Here is a 21,054-nt window from a genome sequence, read left to right as displayed (position 1 = left end):
TAGTGTCCTAAAAAAAAGTAGGAGGGGGGGGGGGTTGTTGGGTTACGGGTATAGGGTGGATACGTGGGTTTGAGTAGGGCGATCGTTGCTCGGCACAACATCGAGGGCCGAAGGGCCTGTTCTGTGCTGTACTGTTCTATGTTCGATGTTCTATCTCAAAGCCAATTAAGTACTTTGGAAGTGCACTGACTTTAATTTGGAAATGCGGCACTCGGTTTGCACAGAGCAAGCTCCCAGAATGATAATGACCAGAATCTGTTTTTGTTGTAAGAAGTCTTACAACACCAGGTTAAAGTCCAACAGGTTTGTTTCAAACACGAGCTTTCGGAGCACTGCTCCTTCCTCAGGTGAATCAGGAGCAGTGCTCCGAAAGCTAGTGTTTGAAACAAACCTGTTGAACTTTAACCTGGTGTTGTAAGACTTCTTGTTGTGCTCGCCCCAGTCCAACGCCGGCATCTCCACATCATGTTTATGTTGTGTTCAGTGTTGAAACTGTTGAGATCAGGTGAAGAGGGATAGGACGACTCACTTCATTATCCCACTCTTTATTTGGCCATAGCAGGTTTCTTTTGTTATAAAGAGGATACGCATCTCAATTCTCTGAGTGTTTGACTGTTTACATGCTGTGATTATAAAAAAACAGCAGGCAGGTTTTCTTGAGTTTTTAAAAAGAAAAGGTTGATTCCAAGAGAAGTAATAAAAATACTGCAACTTTCACACACATGTACATAAGTATATTTCTCATTCTCTCTTTCTCTCTCTCTTCTGATAGACACATATGCACACAAATGCACAGATTAATTTACTGCCTAGAAAAGCTAAAGAATCTATTGTTCTTGAAGATTGGTGACTTGGCCGGCTTTAGGATGCATTTAGTGGTGGACCTGGTGTGGTGAATGCAATTCACACTGTATTGTATTGTGTCCTTGTGGGCTCTGTATTCACACTATTGTATTGTGTCCTTGTGGGCTCTGTCTGTGAGCCGTTGCGCGGCTCTGCCCACAGGGGGAGAGGAGGAGTTGTACAGGGCTCCACCCTCGGCCCGCCCATGGCTCTGCCCATGGCCCCTCCCACTACCAGAAGTATAACGTGCTGCAGCCGTGTGAGCCTGCCCTCAGTTCTTCTGGTCGCAGGCAGGCTCAGTTGTAAGTCTATTAAAACCACAGTTTACTTCCAATCGTGTTCCGAGTGAATTGATGGTCACATCACCTGGATTCAAGTCAAGGGCCCTTAACTTCCTGCAGGATTTGCGACTTAAGTCACTTGTGCGGCACAAATGCGTGGAGTGACAACATGGAACTGCAGGCATTCAGTCGTGCGTACTGAAAGCGTGTGATGTTTTAAATCCCCGGCCGTTTTCTTCCCCCCTGCTTGATGCTCTGTGTTGCTAATGAAAGATCCAGCTGCAGCGCTAATGTGGGCCACTTATTTATTATTTGGTGAGTTTTTACACCTTTTTATTTCCATGGAAATGTTTCAGTCCAGCAGAGGCAGGAGACATCAGGAGGTTAAAGTTTTATTTTATTAGTGTTTAGCACTTATAAATATATTTAAAATGCAAATAAAATTAAAGGAAGATTTTTTTTTTAAACTTTGGGTTGTCATGAGGCTGTTAATTCCATCAAAAGGGTACTTTACTGTATAAAGTGAGTTTCACGTCACAGAAGATGAAATAATTATTTTTTTAAAACTTTGGTTTGACATGAGGATATTAATTCCATTAATTCCAATAAAGGAACTACGGATAGGATGCGGTGATCGCTAACGAGTATGATTATTCACCCAAGATACTCAGTGTTACTGACCACGGGTTCTGCGTTCCTTATGTGGCTGATGAGCCCGATCCTAAAGCCGCATCTGCAATCAACTCACTTGGCAGGAGTTTCCAATAGGTGGGATCAGTCCTTGGACATTAAGTCGCGGGTATTCCTTTCCCAGGTTCCTTTTCCAGGCCTCCTCTTGCCGTCGGTTGTTCTCAGAAAATTGTGACCCTTCAATCAGGAGGTTCCTCCAAGTAGGTCTCTTCTGAACAAAGGTCTCCTGGGCATTGACGTCTATATTCCATTTCTTGAGATAAGCTTACAAGCTTCCTTTGAAGAGCTTCCTTTGTCCTCCTCTTGTTCGGATCCTTCCTTGAGCTGGGTGAAGAAGATTTGCTTTGGCAGTCAGGACTCTGACATCCTAAGCATATGGGCGGCCCGGCGGAGTTGGTTTCAGATGATCATGGCCTTGATACATGTGCTATTGAATCCTTCAAAGACTAATGCTAGCGCGCCGGTCCTCCCAGCTGATTCAGAGCTAAAGTACATTTGGATTTTGCAATGTATTTTAAGCTGAGTTGTTTATGAGTCTTTGTGATGTAATGTTCATCCTTAGAACCTTCAGTGAATACTTCAACAAATTGTAATGCCTTTGTTGATATAATGTGGAGATGCTGGCATTGGACTGGCATGGGCACAGTAAAGAAGTTTTACAACACCAGGTTAAAGTTCGCCAGGTTTATTTGGAATCACTGACTTTCAGAGCGTAGCTCCTTCATCAGGTGAGTCTTAGTTGATATATGCAAGCCTTCGGTAAGCTAATGTGAACTATCTATCTGACATGTATTGCAGCAAATCAGTCACCCGCCCCGAAGGGTGTACTGCCAGAGGACATCCTGAAATCATGTCAGAGGAGCTGTGTGTCAGGACACTGTGCTTCAGAAGCAGCTGCTTTCGGACAGTGTGCTTGTCAATTAACAATTGTCAAAACCCTTTCCTTTGCCCCCCCCTTTCCCTCCCTCCCATTCCCACCTTTCCTCCTTCCCTCTCCTCTTCCCTTCCTCGCTTCCCCTTCCCTCCCTTTTACAAATAGATGGCACCATTGTGTTTAATATATTCTTTTGCAAGAAATTTGTAAAAGTTCAGGTAGTTTTATGTTATTGTTCAGCTGATAAAGTTAAATGATAAGTTAAATGTTAACTGGTTTTAAAGTTTTGTATTTATAAAATAATTTTTGTTAATAATTTTTTTTCATTAAACTTTACAAGCTTCTACATATGTCTAAAACATCAGGACAGAACATTTAATTGAGATAATTGCTTTGCCAATGGGATTGGGTATGCCTCCCCACCCGCATTCCTGCTCAAAGTCAGTTGTTCCAAGTGAGTCTTTGCAGACAGGTTGTCTCTGTTTCAACGGCTTGGAATATAGAAAGCACAGTAATGCAAATGTTCACCCATCTTTTACTGTGATTTTAAATCATTGGCAAGTGACTTTAGTCTATAAAAAAAAGTGTCACTTGTATTTTGTAGCATACAAATTAATGTTTTTTTTTGTAAAGCATGGCTTCATAAAAACACAAACAGTGTGACTCAGAGGCAAGAGTGCTATTAACTGAGTCCCAGCTAACACTGCATTTCAAAAAGTACAAATAAATTAGGTAATTATACCAGTATAAATTCAAATCTGGACTACAGACTTGGTGGATAGACCAAACCAATGTTATGTTTCCTACATGTAAGACAATAGTGGGCTGATGTTGCACAGCATCAGCATAGATTCTTTTTTCAGAGCTGCATTTCTTGTATTTATTATACTAATGTACATAATGGCAGACATGTTAATTGTTCCGAACCCTGTGGAGACTATTAAAGAACCAAACCTCCCAAATGACCTAAATGGAAGAAACCAATGGACAAGGTTTCACTTCTCAGAACTTTTATTGCAGCAGTGAAACTAAAATCAACAAAATTAAACATGATCTAACACGCACATCTTTTGCAATGCCAATCACAAATTACACTTTATCGTTGACATTTCAGCTATTAAGTGTTAAGATCCCGGCTGATAATACTGGACATAGGGACACAGAAACATAGGAATTAGTAGAAGTAGGCAATCCAGTCCTTCAAGCCTGCTCTACCATTTAGCAGATCATGGCTGATCTCTTCCTCGTCTCAAATCAACCACCTTATTTGTTCCCTGTATCCCTTTAACCTGTTTTGAAAATCTGGAATATATCTATCTCCTTCTTGAAACCATTTCATGATTCAGACTCCATCGCACTATGGGACAGTGAGTTCCACAAATTCACCACCTCTACGAGAAGTAGTTCCTCCTCATCTCAGTTTTGAATCTACCGCCTCTCATCCTGGGCGGAATTCTCCGCAACGGCCGACGCCGTCGTCAAACCCGAAGTGTTTCACGACGGCGTCGGAGGCCGCTCCTCGCCCCCTATTCACCCCCACCCGGGGGGCTAGGAGCAGCGCTCCGTTATTCTCGGCCGCCGGGCCTTGTCGCTGGCGTCAAGGCCCGGCGCGCCGAGAATGACGTGGCGGCGGCGCCTAATGACGCCAGCCGTGCATGCGCAGGTTGGCCGGCGCCAACCCGTGCATGCGTGGTTGCCGTCTTCCCCTCCGCTGCCCCGCAAGACGTGGCGGCTTGATCTTGCGGGGCGGCGGAGGGGAAAGAGTGCGTCTCTTGGAGACACCGGCCCGACGATCGGTGGGCACTGATCGCGGGCCAGTCCCCTCCCGAGCACGGCCGTGGTGCTCAATCCCCTCTCCGCCCCCCACAGGCCCCAAACTCACCTTTCGCGCGCTGTTCACGCCGGCAGCTGCCAGGTGTGGTTGCCGCCGGCGTGAACAGGTCGGGAACGGCAGGCCGCTCGGCCCATCCGGGCTAGAGAATCGCCGGCGACCCGCGATTCTCTGAGCGGCATGTTGCAAATCGCGACACGCCATTTGGGGGGGGGGGTGGGAGAATCGCGGGGGTGCCAGAGTGGCCCTCCCGCGATTCTCCCACCCGGCCTGGGGAGCGGAGAATCGCACCCCCTATATCCCAGACCTTTGGGACAAATCAGATTCCAGATTAAAACCTGCCTTGATAGATCCTAACTGGAGTCTGCTGATGAACGTTTAACACAAAGAATAAAACATTTATTAAACAAAAAAATGAACTATATTACACCAGACAGAATGGTTGAAACAACCTCAACAGAAGCACAAGATGATTCAAATGTGCACCATTTCTTTACGCCAGCAAGATCTTTACAGACACACAAACCAGTCAAAAGTTACCACCAGATTGACACAAAGATTTTTTTCTTGCTTGGGACTGGCAGAGTTGATAACAATTTACTTTGAGTGAATTCCTGAGCATTCACCCGATGCTTTTCACCCCAAGTCCTATCTCTCCTTGAAACACTCAAAACTGTCTTCTGATCTCATTCTCCCAGTAACACCTGAGCTAAACTGATAACTTTTATGACTTATAATTCAGTCAACTGCTGGAGTTTGCACTGGAGTGCTGACTTTAGGCTGCATTAGAGTGCTAAACTGACGGTTTTGTGTCTAAGGGAAATTAAGGGTTAATTTCTATCTAAAGTCTAGTCTTTGTCTCTGGTCACACTGCAACTGAAGGGATTTGAGGAAGGAGGGGAATGGGTGATCACCAGGCGGTCCAAGAGAAACAGGCAGGTAGTTCAAGAGTTCCCTGGGATAACGCTCGCAAATTGATATTCCATTTTAGAGGCTAACGAGGCCGGTTCCTCTAGGGAGTGCTGACAGAGCCAAGCTTCTGGCACCACAAGCAGTCTGCACAGGAAGGGGGAAAGAGAGGAAGAGTAATAGGGGAGTCTATAGTCAGGGAAACAGATAGTGGCTGCTCTGGCTGTCAATGTAACTCTTGGATGGTGTGTTGCATCCTTGGTGCCAATATCCGGGATGTCACTGAACACTGCATGGCATCATGAAGGGGGAGGTTGATAAGACAGAGGTCATGGTACATGTTGGTACAAATGACATAGGTAAAAAGAGGGATGAGGTCAATAGAGGAAGTCAGCCAGTAGACTAAAAAGCAGGACTTCTCAGGGTATAATCTCTGGATTACGTCCAGTGCCACGTGCTAGCAAGATCAGAAATAGGAAAAAAGCGTAGATGCACGCATGGCTTAAGAGTTGGTACAGGAGGGAGGGTTTTCGATTCCTGGACCACTGGGACTGTTTCTGGGGAAGATGAGACCTGTACAAGGGGACGGTCTGCGATGGAACCAGAGCGGGACTAACATCCTGCTGGCAGGTCTGCTAGTGCTGTTGGGAGGAGTTTAGTTCAGCAGAGGGAGGGGATGCGGACTGTTGGCAGAATAGGGACACAGCTTAACACAGAAAAGCAATAAAGTCAGAGGGAATACAGTGGGTATTCACCCACAATGGAATACAAGGGAGTAAGATGAGGCTAGATGGCCTCTACTTTAAGGTCAGGAGTTTTCCATAGGTAAAACGGATGAGTTAAGGGCGAGGATTGACATGTGGAATTACGATATATTAGCCATCATGGAGACATGGTTGAGGAAGGACAGGACTGTCACCTCAACATCCTGGGATATAGAGGGCAGAATTCTCCGCTCCCGTGAAAAATCGAGAAGGTCGTCGTGAACTCGGCCGAGTTTCACGACGGCCTCGGAGGCCGCTCCTCTCACCTTATTCACCTCCACCTGGGGGGCTAGGAGCGGCGCTCCGTTATTCTCGGCCGCTGGGCCTTGTCGCTGGCGTCAAGGCCCGGCGCGCCGAGAAAGACGCCGCGGTGGCGCCTAATTATGTCAGCCGCGCATGCGCAGGTTGGCCGGCGCCAACCCGCGCATGCGCGGTTGCCCTCTTCCCCTCTGCTGCCCCATAAGACGTGGCGGCTTGATCTTGCGGGGCGGCGGAGGGGAAAGAGTGCGTCCCTTTGAGACGCCGGCCCGACGATCGGTAGGCACCGATCGCTGGCCAGTCCCCTCCCAAGCATGGCCGTGGTGCTCACTCCCCTCTCCGCCCCCCCACAAACTTCAAACCAGCTTTTGGCGCCATGTTCTTGACGGCAGCGACCAGGTGTGGTTGCCACCGTTGTGAACCGGTCGCGAATGGCAGGCCGCTCGGCCAATCGGGTCGGAGAATCACGGGTCGCCGTGAGAAACGGCGGGCGGCGATTCCTCAGAGCGGGGGAATGGGAGAATCGCGGGGGGCGTGTCGTGAGTCGCCCGGTCCTCCCGCGATTCTCCCAGCCGGCATGGGGAGCGGAAAATCGCGCCCAGAATCTTCAGGTGAGACAGAGGAGAGGGGTAAAAGAGGAGGAGGCATTGCATTATTAGTTAAGGAGTCAGTTACTGCAGTGAGGAGAGGTGATATCTTGGAGGGGGCATCAATTGAAGCTTTGTTGAAAGCTTAACAATAAAAAAGGGACAGTCACATTGTTCGGTGTTTATTATAGACCTCCAGATAGTCAGCGGGAAATTGATGAGCAAATATGTGCACTATTCGCAGAGGAATGTAAAAATAGTAATAGGGCAATAATAGGTGATTTCAACTTTCCCAACATTAATTGGGACAGTCATCATGTCAAGGGCTCAGATGGAGTGGAGTTCTTAAACGTTTTTAGCTCAATATGTAGAGGGTCCAACAAGGAACAGTGCAGTGCTGGACTTAATTCTGGGGCATGACGCTGGACCGATGGTTCATGTGTTGGTGAGGGAACATTTTGGTGATAGAAACCACAACATGGACAAAGAAATAGACAAGTTGCAATGAAAAGGTCTTGGATTGGGGAAGAGCGGATTTTAGTAAAAGAAGGCAGGATCTAGCCAAGGTAGAATGGAAAGAGTTACTTGTGGGGAAATCTACAGAAGAGCAGTGGGAGGGAGCGTTCAACAGAAAATGGGGACCATACAGGCCCAGCATGTTCCCTCTAGGGTAATAGGAAGGAGTAACAAGCCCAGAGAACCATGGATGACCAGAGACATTTAGGATACAATGAGAAGGAAAAGAGAGGTTTTCACCAAGTACAAGGGGAGCAAATCAGTGGGGACATTAGTGGAGTATAGAAAGTGCAGGATGGAGCTTAAAAAAACAATTAGAAGAGAAAAGAAATCTGAGAAAGCTCTGACTGGTAAAAGCAGGGAAAACCACAATATTTTCTGTAAGTATATCAATGGGAAGATGATAACCAGGGAAAGAGTAGGGCCCATTATGGACCAAGGGAGAAATCTGTGAGTGGAGCCAGAGGACATTGGTAGGGTGTTGAACGAATATTTCACATCTGTCTTCACCAAAATAAACATGGAATACAGGATAACTTGATTAGGTGGAATCAAAATTATCTTAGTTGTAGGAGACAGGGTGATGACAGATGGCTGTTTTAGTGACTGGAAGCCAGTGTCTCTTGGCGCACCACAGGGATCTGTGCTGGGTCCTCTATTGTTTGTAATTTACATAAACTACATCTACATAGATGGCTATGTGGGGGGGGGGGGGGAGGGGTGATATCAGTAAGACACAAAGATTGACTGGGTGGGTAACAGTGAGGTTGAGTGTCTGAGTTACAGGAAGATATCGACGGCATGGTTAAAAGGGCAAAAATATGGCAGGTGGAATTTAATCCTGCGAATTGTGAATATAACCCTGAAAACTTTGGAAGGAGTAATTTGACAAGGAGATAGTCAATGTATGGCCTGACACTGGGAAGTTCTGAAGAACAAAGCGACCTTGGCGTGTTTGTCTCCAGATCTCTGAAGGCAGAAAGGCAGGTTAATAGGATGGTCTAAAAAGGCATATGGGACACCTTTATCAATCAAGGCATAGATTGCAAAAACAGGGAGGTCATTTTGGAGTTGCATAGAACTTTGGTGAGGCCACAGCTGGGGTACTGTGTGCAATTCTGGTTGCCACGTTATAGGATTGCACTGGAGGGGGTGTAGAGGAGATGCATGATGTTGTTGGGATGGAAAATTTAAGTTATGAAGAGAGTTTGGATAGACTTAGGCTGTGTTCTCTGGAGCAGAGAAGACTGAGGTGCGACCTGATCGAGGATCTGGGAAGATGCAGAGTTCTCAGAGGGCTGTATGCCCTACCAGAATGATCCAACATCAATGCAGCACTCGATAAAAACTTGAGTCGAGTGATCAGTACTGGTCAAACATATAGTGGTGAATTTCGGAATGAGTATTGATCACAGATCATCAAAGCACTCAACAAGATATCAGAGCTTGTTACATTTGGGGAAGCTCGAAAGTGATCATTCAGCGTTATGGGCATTAAATGCGATCATTAGCTATTAAAGTGGGCAGGATGATATCAATGCAGTTTCCTGCAGGTTATGATGGACAAAATAACACATCTTTATTTTCAAAATACTTTCCAAGTACTTCCCCCACCTGTTATATTCTTTGCCTTTTCCTCCAAGATAGCTAGATATGTAGTGTTGACAAAGAATGTACAATTAAGAATATTGAATCAAAACTAATTCATTTTACATGACTAAACTAAAATGAAGTTCGCACACTCTACTGAGTTACAGATAATAAACAAAAGACACTGGGCGGAATTCTCCGCAAGGCCCGATGCCATCGTGAAACCCGGAGAGGTTCACAACGGCCTCGGAGGCCGCTCCTCGTCCCCTATTCCCCCCCCCCCCGGGGGGCTAGGAGGGCCGTGCCGTAAATCTCGGCCGCGGACCTTGCGCTGGCGTTAAGGCCCAGCGCGCCGAGAATGACGTGGCCGGCGCGCCTAATGACGTCAGCCGCGCATGCGCAGTTGGCCGGCACCAACCTGCGCATGCGCGGTTGCCGTCTTCCCCTCCGCTGCCCCGCAAGATGTGGCGGCTTCATCTTGCGGGGCAGCGGAGGGGAAAGAGTGCGTCCCTTTGAGACGCCGGCCCGACGATCGGTGGGCACCAATCGTAGGCCAGTCTCCTCCCGAGCACGGTCGTGGTGCTCACTCCCCTCTCCGCCCCCTACAAGTCACAAACCAGCTTTTTGCGCCATGTTCACGCCGGCAGCGACCAGGTGTGGTTGGCGCCGGCGTGAACGGCCGGCCGCTCGGCCCATCCAGGTCGGAGAATCGCCGGTCGCCGTGAAAAACCACACCATTTTGGGCCAGAGCGGCCCTCCCGCGATTCTCCGACCCAGCGTGGGAGCGGAGGAATCGCGCCCACTGAATCTGTAGTGCAGTATTCAATATTCTATCTAACTATTAAACTACACTATGACTTGACCTCATGCTTTATTTTTTTATTCAACTTTCACTCTGCTCTCTTCATGTTCTCTTCAGCTTCTCCCAGATGTCCTAGAGATGCTGTTGTATATACAGTGATGCCCTCTAGTGTTTGATTTACACATAGATTCAGATATTGAACCCTTACTCTTACTGGCATTATACATATCATTACACCACCTATTCCATTTCAGCTGGGATGTTCCCCCATTCTTCTGATCATTTTCTTATGCCTCTGCTGTGTTGATCACACAAGGGTCACCAACTCTGGGAAATGACAAGGGACATTTTGGCAGGGAATAAAGACATAGTCGAAAATGTAAGCCGCAAAGTAACAGTGCAATGCAATTCAATTTAAAAGTATATGATTCATTACGAAAGCTCACAACTCAACAAGGCTCCTTGACAACACTTTGTAAACCCCCAACCTCTGGAAGGGACTTGTGTATTTCTATCTGTGATCACTTAAACAGCCCTAAGGTACTTGCTACGAGCACAGTTGAATAAAAGGTAACGGAGAGTTGATTTTGCATCATGTCAGTTGAATGCTAGTGATCTCAGCTGAATGCTTTTAGAGAAATAACAATTTCAATTGGCATGGTTTGCGTGCTGTATGAATTCAGTCCAGTCAATGACTTCCCTTGATCACTTCTAGCTGTCTAATCATGACTGAAAGATCACTTTGGAACATGGGGTATTGCATCTGTCTTCAAGTTCACACTGCTGTGTGCAGAATTTTGTCACAGGGAGGGAGAAGGTACAGAGATGCGAAGGGGTTAGACCATGAAGAGTTTGGAACATGATGATACTTTGAAGTTGAGGTGTTTCTGGACTAGAAGTCAATGTTGAGTGACAAATGAGACGATTTGACATTTTGAGTGACAAATTAGACAATTTTGCATGTAGATTACCTAGTCATTTTAGTAGAATGATGTATACAGAAAAAATAATAATGTAATTATTCCTTGTGCTGGTGTCCAACTGGCAACTGACAAGCAATATCTTAACTGCAAGCCTCTTCATCAAAAATAATTAAACTCTTAAAAAATTATTTGTATTTCTGCCTTTCTTAGGGTTCTGCTGAAGGGTCATTTAGACTCTGTTTAACTCTGTGTCTCTCCACAGATGCTGCCAGACCTCATAAGTCAATCCAGCCTTTTCTGTTTTTATTATAATTAAACTCTAGTTGAGCTCAAGGATATCCTACACAAGTATCTGACTTTAAGGAGACCAACCACATTTTATAAACTGCACTTTAGCAGGACGCAATGTGCAAAAGTAAATGCTATGCTTCTGACATTCCAAGACAATGCTTTTATAATTTTTCATGACAATTGTCATGGCATATTCAGTTGTAATTTTATCTCACGGATACTTCATCAGCTGGATAATACAGATAGTTTTTTGCATTGTGATTTTGATTTATCCTTTCCGTTATCATCATGCTCATCAGATGGGCATGCCAATGCATGGCAGCCTGTACCGCCCAAAGGATTCAAGTGGTTCAGTCCACACCCAGTGCACCACCACCCAATAACTTTGAAATGGAAAGTTCATGTTAACTATTATTACTGCATTTTTACTGCATTATTAATCATTTATTAGTGAATTATTATTAATAATTTTATTACTGAATTCCATAATCAATTTTGATAATCATTCCACCAATTATTACTAAATCATATACTCAACTTCAGTTATTTTACTATATAATCATTTTATTTGTATACATGAAATTATTATTATTAACCTTATATTACTGAATTATGTAATCATGATATCAATTTTTAATCAGTATATCAATTTTTAATCAGTATAATCAATGTTTTAAGCAATTTTTCAACTTTTACTAAGTCCTTTAAGCATTTTTTTATCAAGTTCATTTATTAATGTATTAATTTTTACGATATTACCATTTGATTTGTTTTATTGAATTATTAAGATGTTTGTAACGCTTGCAAGGCTTTTCCCACTCTGTTGTTGAAGGCTGCTCTCAAACAACTGAACCATTAAAGGCAATGTGAATGAGTCTCTCTCTACGTCTACCACTGTCCTATTGCATTTATTTCTTTCCTTCTTCGAGTCTATTTCATTTTTGACTTATCTTATTCACCTTTCGAATCATCAAAAAGGGGGGGACTGATAGAATCTATCTTTTTAGTATAAATCTACCTTTTTAGTATACAACAAGTGTAAAGGAATAAATGGTCCAAGATTTAAAATGGCTTCTTGAAATGGTTTGTTAAAATACCTACATTTCAAACAGGACAGTACAAAATGCTGAATCTCATGAGAAACATCAAGATAAGGAAGTTAGACGAGACCAAGGACACATTTGGCTAAGTCAAAGTTTTTGGGCAATATTCTCAGAAACTGTTTTCATGATAACGGATAAGGTTAAGAAAGATGTATTTCAATCATATATTAAAATTTGATGGACAGACATTTTAATCGAAAATTGAGTTAACTGTGTAATAACTTTAACCCAATCACAGCCAGAAAGGGGAAAGACATTAGTGACAGCAATAATCTTTAAAACGTACGTGCCAGTTTGAACAATTCATTCCGGAATCATCTGTCTTAAATTTCTGAAGCTATTTTTCTGCACTATCGCTTTGAACAGCCATTTTGTTTATTTTCAACTTTTCTGTATCGTGTATTCAATTAGAAGAAATATCAAGAGCTGAAATTTGTATTGAATTCAACTCAGTACTCTGTATTTGCTTGGACAAAACAAACTTTAAAAAAAACTCTGTATCTGCAAGAAAACCGACCTATGATAAGAGACATCTGCAAAACTAACTGATTAAAAGACTGACTAAAAGATAATTTACTTCACGCATGAAGCTCAGTTTCATAATCTATCGAGTAGTATATAATGTGCGGTGACACATAAGATATACCAACCAAAGTACAGATCTAATAGATTTATTATAAAGACCTTTTTAAAGTAGAAGTGAGACTGTGAATCTTTTGTAAAGGACTATTTGAATGGATGATTTGAGATATGGAACTAAAATTCGACTTGCGTATTCGATGGCATAATCCTGTGTCACTTTATTGCCCAGGGCTGTGACGATGTGTAAGATGAATTTGAATTGTGCCATTTGAACATGGGCAGTCCAGCAGGTTTCCTGGGATGTAACAGTGCTGTTGAGTCTGTAGGTCGAAGCAAAACTTGTTTTCTACCATTAGTATTTTCTATTCAAATATTTTCAAGCTTATTTGAAGAAAAGTTAACAGACAAATTCCACAGTCTCCATTGAGAAAAAGTATATTGTCTGTATATGCGAGTCACAATGATTGTCCTGATTATAAACATGCAATTTTTATGTTCTGTAAAGTTTAGGAAGTGAGGCACATTGGAGCTGGAAAGTACTGGAGTTTCGGGTTCAGAGAGGGGTAGGTTTGCCAACTCTGGACTACTGGAGATTTGATCATGCCACTAATCATAATGAAAGGTCATGGAATTGGGTAGGCAGGAGGCACTCTGAGAGACTCTTGGACAATCTGGGAGAACTGGAAGCCCTCTCAACCCCTGTGATAATGTTGCTGTGAAACCAAATGTTCTGAGCCTCATAAAAGAGGCCCTGTGATGATTATCCAGTTGTTGATTTCTGTCTGTCATTACCACAGCATTATGGCAGAGATTATTAGTATAATCCAACAATCAACCTTTCTGTTGTACATACTTCAGTGGTCCAACCCTTGAACCAATATAGTATTATGGTAATAAGACATTGTTTTCCTATAAACATGTTCATGCACTCCTAGGAGTAATTATACTGCAGTGAAAGAATTTGATTTTGTCCCCGGTTAATGCATCCAAATTTCAATTCTGCAATGTGTAGTATTTGAACTCATTGATAAATATTTAAGGCTTGAAACACCTAGGTATCCTGCTGCTAATTTTGATTTATTGCATGTTACTTATAAGGATATCTCTATTTTACAGCTTGTAAATGCAATGGACATGCAAGTGCTTGCCACGCCCAAACAGGAAAATGCTTCTGCACAACAAAAGGAATCAAAGGCGATCAGTGCCAATTGTGAGTATTTGGCATTCTTTTGTTTGAAATTATTTTAACTGCTATTAACCTGTGTTCGAAATATTATCCATTATTTTGGATTCTGAAATCTAAATCTAACTGTGCCATTAGCACTCCAGCAAAATAAATGAAATCTTACGGATGTGAACATGCTTCAGCTTTGAATTGATACAGCAGCAAAATGAAACACACTTGTGGTTTTTAATTTTTCTCACTTTCTGCAATTACCAACATCTTTTAAATACAAGCACTAGACCATGGACTTAATTATGTGGTTGCATTGGAAAACACTTGACATTTCAAATTAATTAGCCCTGTAAATCACTAAGCTTACTCAATAATTTGCAAATTTCTAATTTGGAATGTGCTACCAATAACAAAGTTATTTTCAAATTACACGGCATTGCTTGTACATTATGTGATATAACTTGACCAGTAGCAGTATACTTCTGGTCCAGAATTAATTCAAGAGACAGGGGAAATTAAGTTACCTTGAATGCTATTGACAAATGATTCTCCCTTCTGGTTGGAAAAAGTTAATAGTGCACGTATGTGACATGTTGAATTAAGTTGAAAAAAAATCAGAGGAAAAAAAGAGAATGGGCGGAATTCTCCGCAAGGCCCGACGCCGTCGTGAAACCCGGAGAGGTTCACGACCGCGTCAGAGGCTGCCCTGGCCCCCTATTCTCCACCCCCTGGTGGGGTTAGGAGGGCTGTGCCGTAAATCTCGGCCGCCGGGCCTTGTCGCATGCGCGGCTGACGTCACGACGGATGACGGCTCAAACCCGCGCATGCGCGGTTGACGTCTTCCCCTCCGCTGCCCCGCAAGACGTGGCGGCTTGATGTTGTGGGGCGGCGGAGGGGAAAGAGTGCGTCCCGTCGAGACGCCGGCCCGACGATCGGGCACCGATCACGGGCCAGTCCCCTCCCGAGCAGTGTCGTAGTGCTCACTCCCCTCTCCGCCCCCCACAAGCCACAAAACAGCTGCTGCCGCCATGTTCACGCCGGCAGCGACCAGGTGTGGTTGCCGCCGGCGTGAACCGGTCGGGAACGGTCGACCGCACGGCCCATCCGGGTCGGAGAATCGCGGGTCGCCATGAAAAACGGCGACCCGCGATTCTCCGAGCGGCGTGTCGCAAAACGCGCCACGCCATTTTGGGGGGGGGGGGTGGGAGAATCGCGGGGGGTGCCAGAGTGGCCCACCCGCGATTCTCCCACCCGGCGTGGGAGCGGAGAATCGCGCCCCATGGGTTGCTACATTAATCAAAAACGTTGGTGACCCAAAAAAAGGGGATGGCTGATCGGTGAAGGTGGTGGTGGTGGGTGGGGGGGGAGGGGGGGGGGGGGGGGTGGGGGGGGGGGGCAGGGGCAATGAGCCCCCACAACTAGGCTGATCACCTGAAAAGTTCGAGGGTTAAATGGGCCGGTCAAGAGGGCACGTGTGTTCGCGCATCTCAGGGGACTGAAGGCGGACGTGGTAATGTTGCAGGAGACGCACCTGAGAGTAACTGACCAGATTAGATTGAGAAAAGGCTGGGTCAGTCAGGTCTTTCACTCGGGGCTGGATTCAAAGACTAGAGGGGTCGCGATCCTGTTCAATAAGCGGGTGGTGTTTGAGGCGGGTAGAATAGTTTTGGATGTGGGAGGTCGGTACATTATGGTCAGTGGGAAACTGGATGGGGTGCAGGTGGTATTAGTAAATGTGTATGTGCCAAATTGGGATGATGTGGAGTTTATAAAGAGGATGCTGGGGAAGATACCGGACCTGGACTCGCACATGGGACTTCAACACAGTTATTGACCCTGGCTTGGACCAGTCAAGCTCGAAAATGGGCAGGGTGCCAGCAAAGGCAAAGGAACGAAAAGGGTTCATGGAGCAGATGGGGGGAATGGATCCATGGAGATTTGGGCAGCCGAGAGTGAAGGAGTTCTCCTTCTACTCACATGTGCATGTGTACTCCTGGATCGATTTCTTCATTTTGAGCAGGGCCTTACTGGCAGGGGTGATGCACACGGGGTACTCGGCGATCACAATCTCAGACCATGCTCCGCACTGGGTTGACCTGCAGGTTAGTAAGGACAGTAACGAGCGCCCGCACTGGAGGTTAGATGTGGGACTTTTGGCTGGCGAAGGGGTGTGCGAGCGGCTGAGGAAATGTATTCAGAACTACCTGCAAGTCAATGACATGGGGGAAATTTCAGCAGCGATGGTCGGGAAGCACTGAAGGCAGTGGTCAGAGGGGAGCTGATCTCGATACGGAGAAGGTGGACAGGGCAGAGACGGTCCGACTGGTTTAGGAGATACTACAGATCGATTGGAGGTATGCGGAGACCCCAGAGGCAGGGCTTTTAAGGGAACCACGGGGGCTATAGGCAGAGTTCGGCTTGTTAACCACAGGGATTGCGGTGGAGCAGCTGGGAAAGGCGAGGGGGGCGATCTATGAGTATGGAGAGAAGGCCAGCAGAATGCTTGCACAGCAGCTTAGAAAGAGGCAGCCAGCGAGATAATGAAAGTAAATGATGGAGATGGGAACCTGGTTGGAGATTCAGCAGGGGTGAATAAGGCGTTTAGGGATTTCTACAGTAGGCGGTATAGGTCGGAACGCCCTACGGGGCCGGAGGGGATGAGGCACTTCTTGGAGGGGTGGGATTTCTCAAAGGTGGACAGGGAGTTGGTAGAAGGGCTGGGGGCCCCGATCGGGTTGGAAGAGATAGTGGAGGGTCTGAAGGTCATGCAGTCTTGTAAAGCCCCGGGGCCGGACGGGTATCAGGTTGAGTTTCATAGAAGGTTCTCTGGGATGTTGGGGCCGGTGTTGATGAGGATGTTCAATGAAGCAAGGGAAAGAGTGGTGCTGCCCCCGACGATGTCACACGCCACGATTTCGCTGATTCTGAAGCGGGACAAGAGCCCGGAGCTGTCTGGGTCCTCCAGGCCGATATCCCTGTTGAATGTGGACGCCAAACTGCTGGCCAAAATTTTGTCCTCCAGGATTGAGGATTGCGTCCTGGGCGTTATTGGGGAGGATCAGACAGGGTTTGTTAAGGGTAGGCAGTTGGTGGCCAATGTAAGAAGGTTGTTAAATGTGATCATGATGCCCCCGGAAGGCAGGGAGGTGGAGGTAGTGATCGCAATGGATGCAGAAAAGGCTTTTGATTGGGTAGAATGGGATTCTCCGTGGGAGGTACTGGGACGTTTCGGATATGGGCGGGGCTTTATTGACTGGGTCAGGTTGCTGTATCAGGCTCCTGTTGCGAACGTACGGACGAATAGGACAACATCGGACTATTTTAGACTGCATCGGGGACGAGACAGGGATGCCCCCTCTCCCCACTATTGTTCTTGCTTGCTATAGAGCCGCTGGCAATTGCTCTGAGAGCCTCAAGGGACTGGAAAGGGCTGGTGGGGAGGGGGGGGGGGGGGGGGGGTGGAGGAGCACAGAGTCTCACGCAATGCAGACGACCTGCATCTGTATGTATCGGACCCATTGGAGGGGATGGAAGAAATCATGAGGATTCTAAGGGAATTTGACCAGTTATTGGTGTTGCAGTATGAGGAAAAGTGAGATGTTTGCGGTCCAGGCGAGGGGACAGGGGAGGCGATTAGGGGAGCTGCCGTTTAGATTAGTAGGGGGAAGCTTAAGGTACCTAGGCATTCAAGTGGCGCGGGAATGGGACCGGCTGCATAAATTAAATCTGGCCCGGCTAGTAGACCAAATGAAGGATGATTTTCGAAGATGGGACCCGCTCCCGTTGTCATTAGCTGGGAGGGTGCAGACGGTGAAGATGACAGGCCTCCCGAGATTCCTGTTTGTATTTCAGTGTCTCCCCATCTTTATTCCGCGGTCCTTTTTTAAACGGGTCAACAAAGTGATCTCTGGCTTTGTTTGGGCGGGCAAGACCCCGTGGGTAAGGAAGGTAATGCTTGAGCGGAGTCGGGGAGAGGGCAGGCTTGCACTGCCACATTTTAGTAACTATTACTGGGCGGCAAATATAGCCATGATCGGGAAGTGGCTGGTGGGGGAGGGGTCAGAATAGGAGCATATGAGGTGGCTTCATGCAAGGGCACCAGTTTGGACGTTGGTAACTGCACCTCTGCCGTTCCCGCCGGCACGGTACTCCACCAGCCCCGTGGTGATGGCAGCCCTGAGAGTCTGGGGGCAATGGAGGAGATATGTGGGAGCAGAGGGAGCATCGGTCTGGTCCCCAATCTGTAATAATCACTGGTTTGCCCGGGAAGTATAGATGGGGGGTTCTGGATATAGTGGAGAGCAGGGATTGAGAGGATGGGGGATATGTTTATAGAGGGGAGCTTTCCGAGTATGAAGGCGCTGGAGGAGAAGTTTGGGTTGGCGAGGGGAAACAAATTCAGGTATCTGCAGGTGCGGGACTTCCTACGTAAACAGGTGTCAACCTTCCCACTCCTACTGCTAAGGGGGATTCAGGACAGGGTAGTTTCCAGAGGGTGGGTAGGAGAAGGGAGCGTCTTGGAAATTTTGCAAGGAACTTATGGGGTCAGAGGAGATGCAGACCGAGGAGCTGAAGTGCAAGTGGGAGCAGGAGCTGGGAGGAGAGATAGAGGATGGTCTATGGCAGACCCGCTGAGTAGAGTCAACGCGTCCGCAACATGTGCCAGGCTCAGCCTGATACAATTTAAGGTAGTTCACCGGACTCACATGACAGAAGCCCGGATGAGCAGATTCCTTGGGGTGGTGGATAGGTGTGCAAAATTTACAGGAGGACCAGCGAACCATGCCCACATGTTCTGGGCATGTCCGAAGATTAGGGGATTTTGGCAGAGGTTTGCAAATGTCATGTCCACGGTGTTAAAAACAAGAGTGGCGCTAAGTCCAGAGGTGGTGATTTTCGGGGTGTCGGAAGATCCGGGAATCCAGAAAGAGAAAGAGGCAGACGTTCTGGCCTTTGCTTCCCTGGTAGCCCGGAGACGGATACTAATGGCTTGGAGGGACTCAAAGCCCCCGAAGTCAGAGACCTGGCTATCGGACATGGCTAGCTTTCTCTGTTTGGAGAAAATCAAGTTCGCCTTGAGAGGGTCAATGTTAGGGTTCGCCCGGAGGTGGCAACCGTTCGTCGACTTCTTTGCAGCAAATTAATCGTCAGCAGAAGGGGGTGGGGTTTAATTTAGATTAGAGTAGGGGGTTAATAAAGGTGGGACCAGAAACGGCCCTAGGGTTGCTGGCGCCCCGGGCAAGCTGAACTTTGGCGCCCTTATACATACTCTAAAATTCTTCGTATTTTGTAATCATTACATTTGACAATCATTTCACTAGAGTTCCGGTAAGTTTGATGGTCATTAATCATTATCATAAGCATGAACAAAGTTAGCATTATTTGTGTTGCAGTTAGGCATGTCACGTTTATGTTCTTTTAATCTAATAACTAAATATTCCCAGTTTCGTCTATATTACACAGTTTGCACCAGCATTTGGTTTTTCTGAAATATTATTTCTTACTAACAGCGACTTAATGGTAGAAGTGTACCTAATAGCTATATTCACATCGTGATCACATCTGTTTGTAAAATCGTCTGTGGTATGTAAAAAATAGCTTCCTAGCCCAGGGGCTGTATTTTTACGTGGGTCCCGCACTTGACTTGACCGGAATTCAAGTAAAAATAGCCAACAGAAAATGATTTACGGTCACGTAAAAATAGACTCTGCGTTGTAAAATAAATTAAAAACAGTCAAATAAATACTTCATAAAAATTATGAAATAATTTGTCACGCACTCCCCTAGCACATGGCGCCCCGGGCGACTGCCCGAGTTGCCGGTACCTTGAGCCGGTCCTGGGTGGGACCTGTAAGGGAGGGAGACGGCTTCATGTACATTGTTTATTATGTTGTTGTTATAATACCAAAAAATACCTCAATAAAATGTTTATTAAAAAAAAATGTTGGGGACTACCATTTAGTTTCAAAGCAGTAACTTGCGATGTTTGTAGTTCTGAAACCCAGGGTCCCATTGTGTATTGAGTATCTAACTAATCATATGCATGTTTTATTGAACAAAAAATAATTGTTGCCCATACCATAAATTATCTTAATTCTGTTTGTGCGCAACAAAGTAATTTTACTCTTGGGGTTTTTTAAATGATTGCTAGCTAAAATGTTTAAGTACTGGGGATTCTTGAGAATTTCAGCTTCTTCTGGTGCAGTAAACATTGAGCCAAACAAAAGGGAAAATTTATTCAAAACGAGGACCCTACGGACATAGAGATCATAGGCGCGATTCTCCGCTTGCCGATGGCGAAATCGCAAAACGCGATTGGGCGGAGAATCCCTTTTTAATAACGGAATCAGGGACGGCGCTTGTTTTAAGATGTTCCTCCCCCTCCAAAACGGCATAATCAAGGAGCACACCATTGGGACGGCCTCAGGTCGTTACCTGAAGACACTCCCCCGATGTTGTGCCCCCGATGGGCTGAGTTCCTGACCGTGGGGGAACATGTGGTCTCAGCGGCCAGGAACCTGGCATGGTGGCTACGGACTGTGTCTAGTGCCGCCACAGTCGGGAGGGATCCATGCTGCTGGCAGAGGGGGCTTCGTCGAGGGCTGCGGGGACTGGTGGATTGTCGCGAGGGTGTGTCCAGGGAGGCACTATCTGGCAGGTCAGGTGCGTGCATATCCGGCGCCATGTTGTACGGCGCGACTGCTGCAGGTCGCTGCCGTGCGTATGCGCGACCACCGTCCCAGCAATTCTCCAGGCGTTGATATTGGGAAGGCGTTTTACGTGGCGTGGCTGCTAGCCCCCCACCAGTCGGAGAATCAGTGCTGGGGCCTCGCTGATTTTTCCCATGTAAACGCCATGCATCCTCCGGACATAGCCTCAAAATCGGAGAATCCAGCCCCTTATCTCCATGGTGGCGCCATATGATAGTGCTGGTGGGTAAGGTTATTAATATTTCTGTGATTGATAAAGATATATTAGTTAAGTGTTCTTTAAACTGGCTATAGCTGGAGTGGCACAATCAACAATTGTTACA

At 46.2% G+C, this 21,054-nt stretch overlaps 1 protein-coding gene across 1 annotated transcript in view; it reads left to right on the top strand.

Moving 5' to 3' along the window:
- The window catches only part of atrnl1b (attractin-like 1b), a 1,095,064-nt gene that overhangs the window by 398,615 nt on the left and 675,395 nt on the right, over positions 1-21,054 (top strand). The window contains exon 20 of the mRNA XM_038774130.1: positions 13,961-14,054. Coding sequence (XP_038630058.1) covers positions 13,961-14,054 — 94 coding nt within the window. The remainder of the gene's footprint in view (positions 1-13,960; positions 14,055-21,054) is intronic.

This window comes from Scyliorhinus canicula, chromosome 16 (assembly GCF_902713615.1).
Source record: "Scyliorhinus canicula chromosome 16, sScyCan1.1, whole genome shotgun sequence".
Lineage (NCBI taxonomy): Eukaryota > Metazoa > Chordata > Chondrichthyes > Carcharhiniformes > Scyliorhinidae > Scyliorhinus > Scyliorhinus canicula.
The sequence above is the reverse complement of the archived record's forward strand: the minus strand, read 5'-3'. Positions and strand labels throughout refer to the sequence as shown.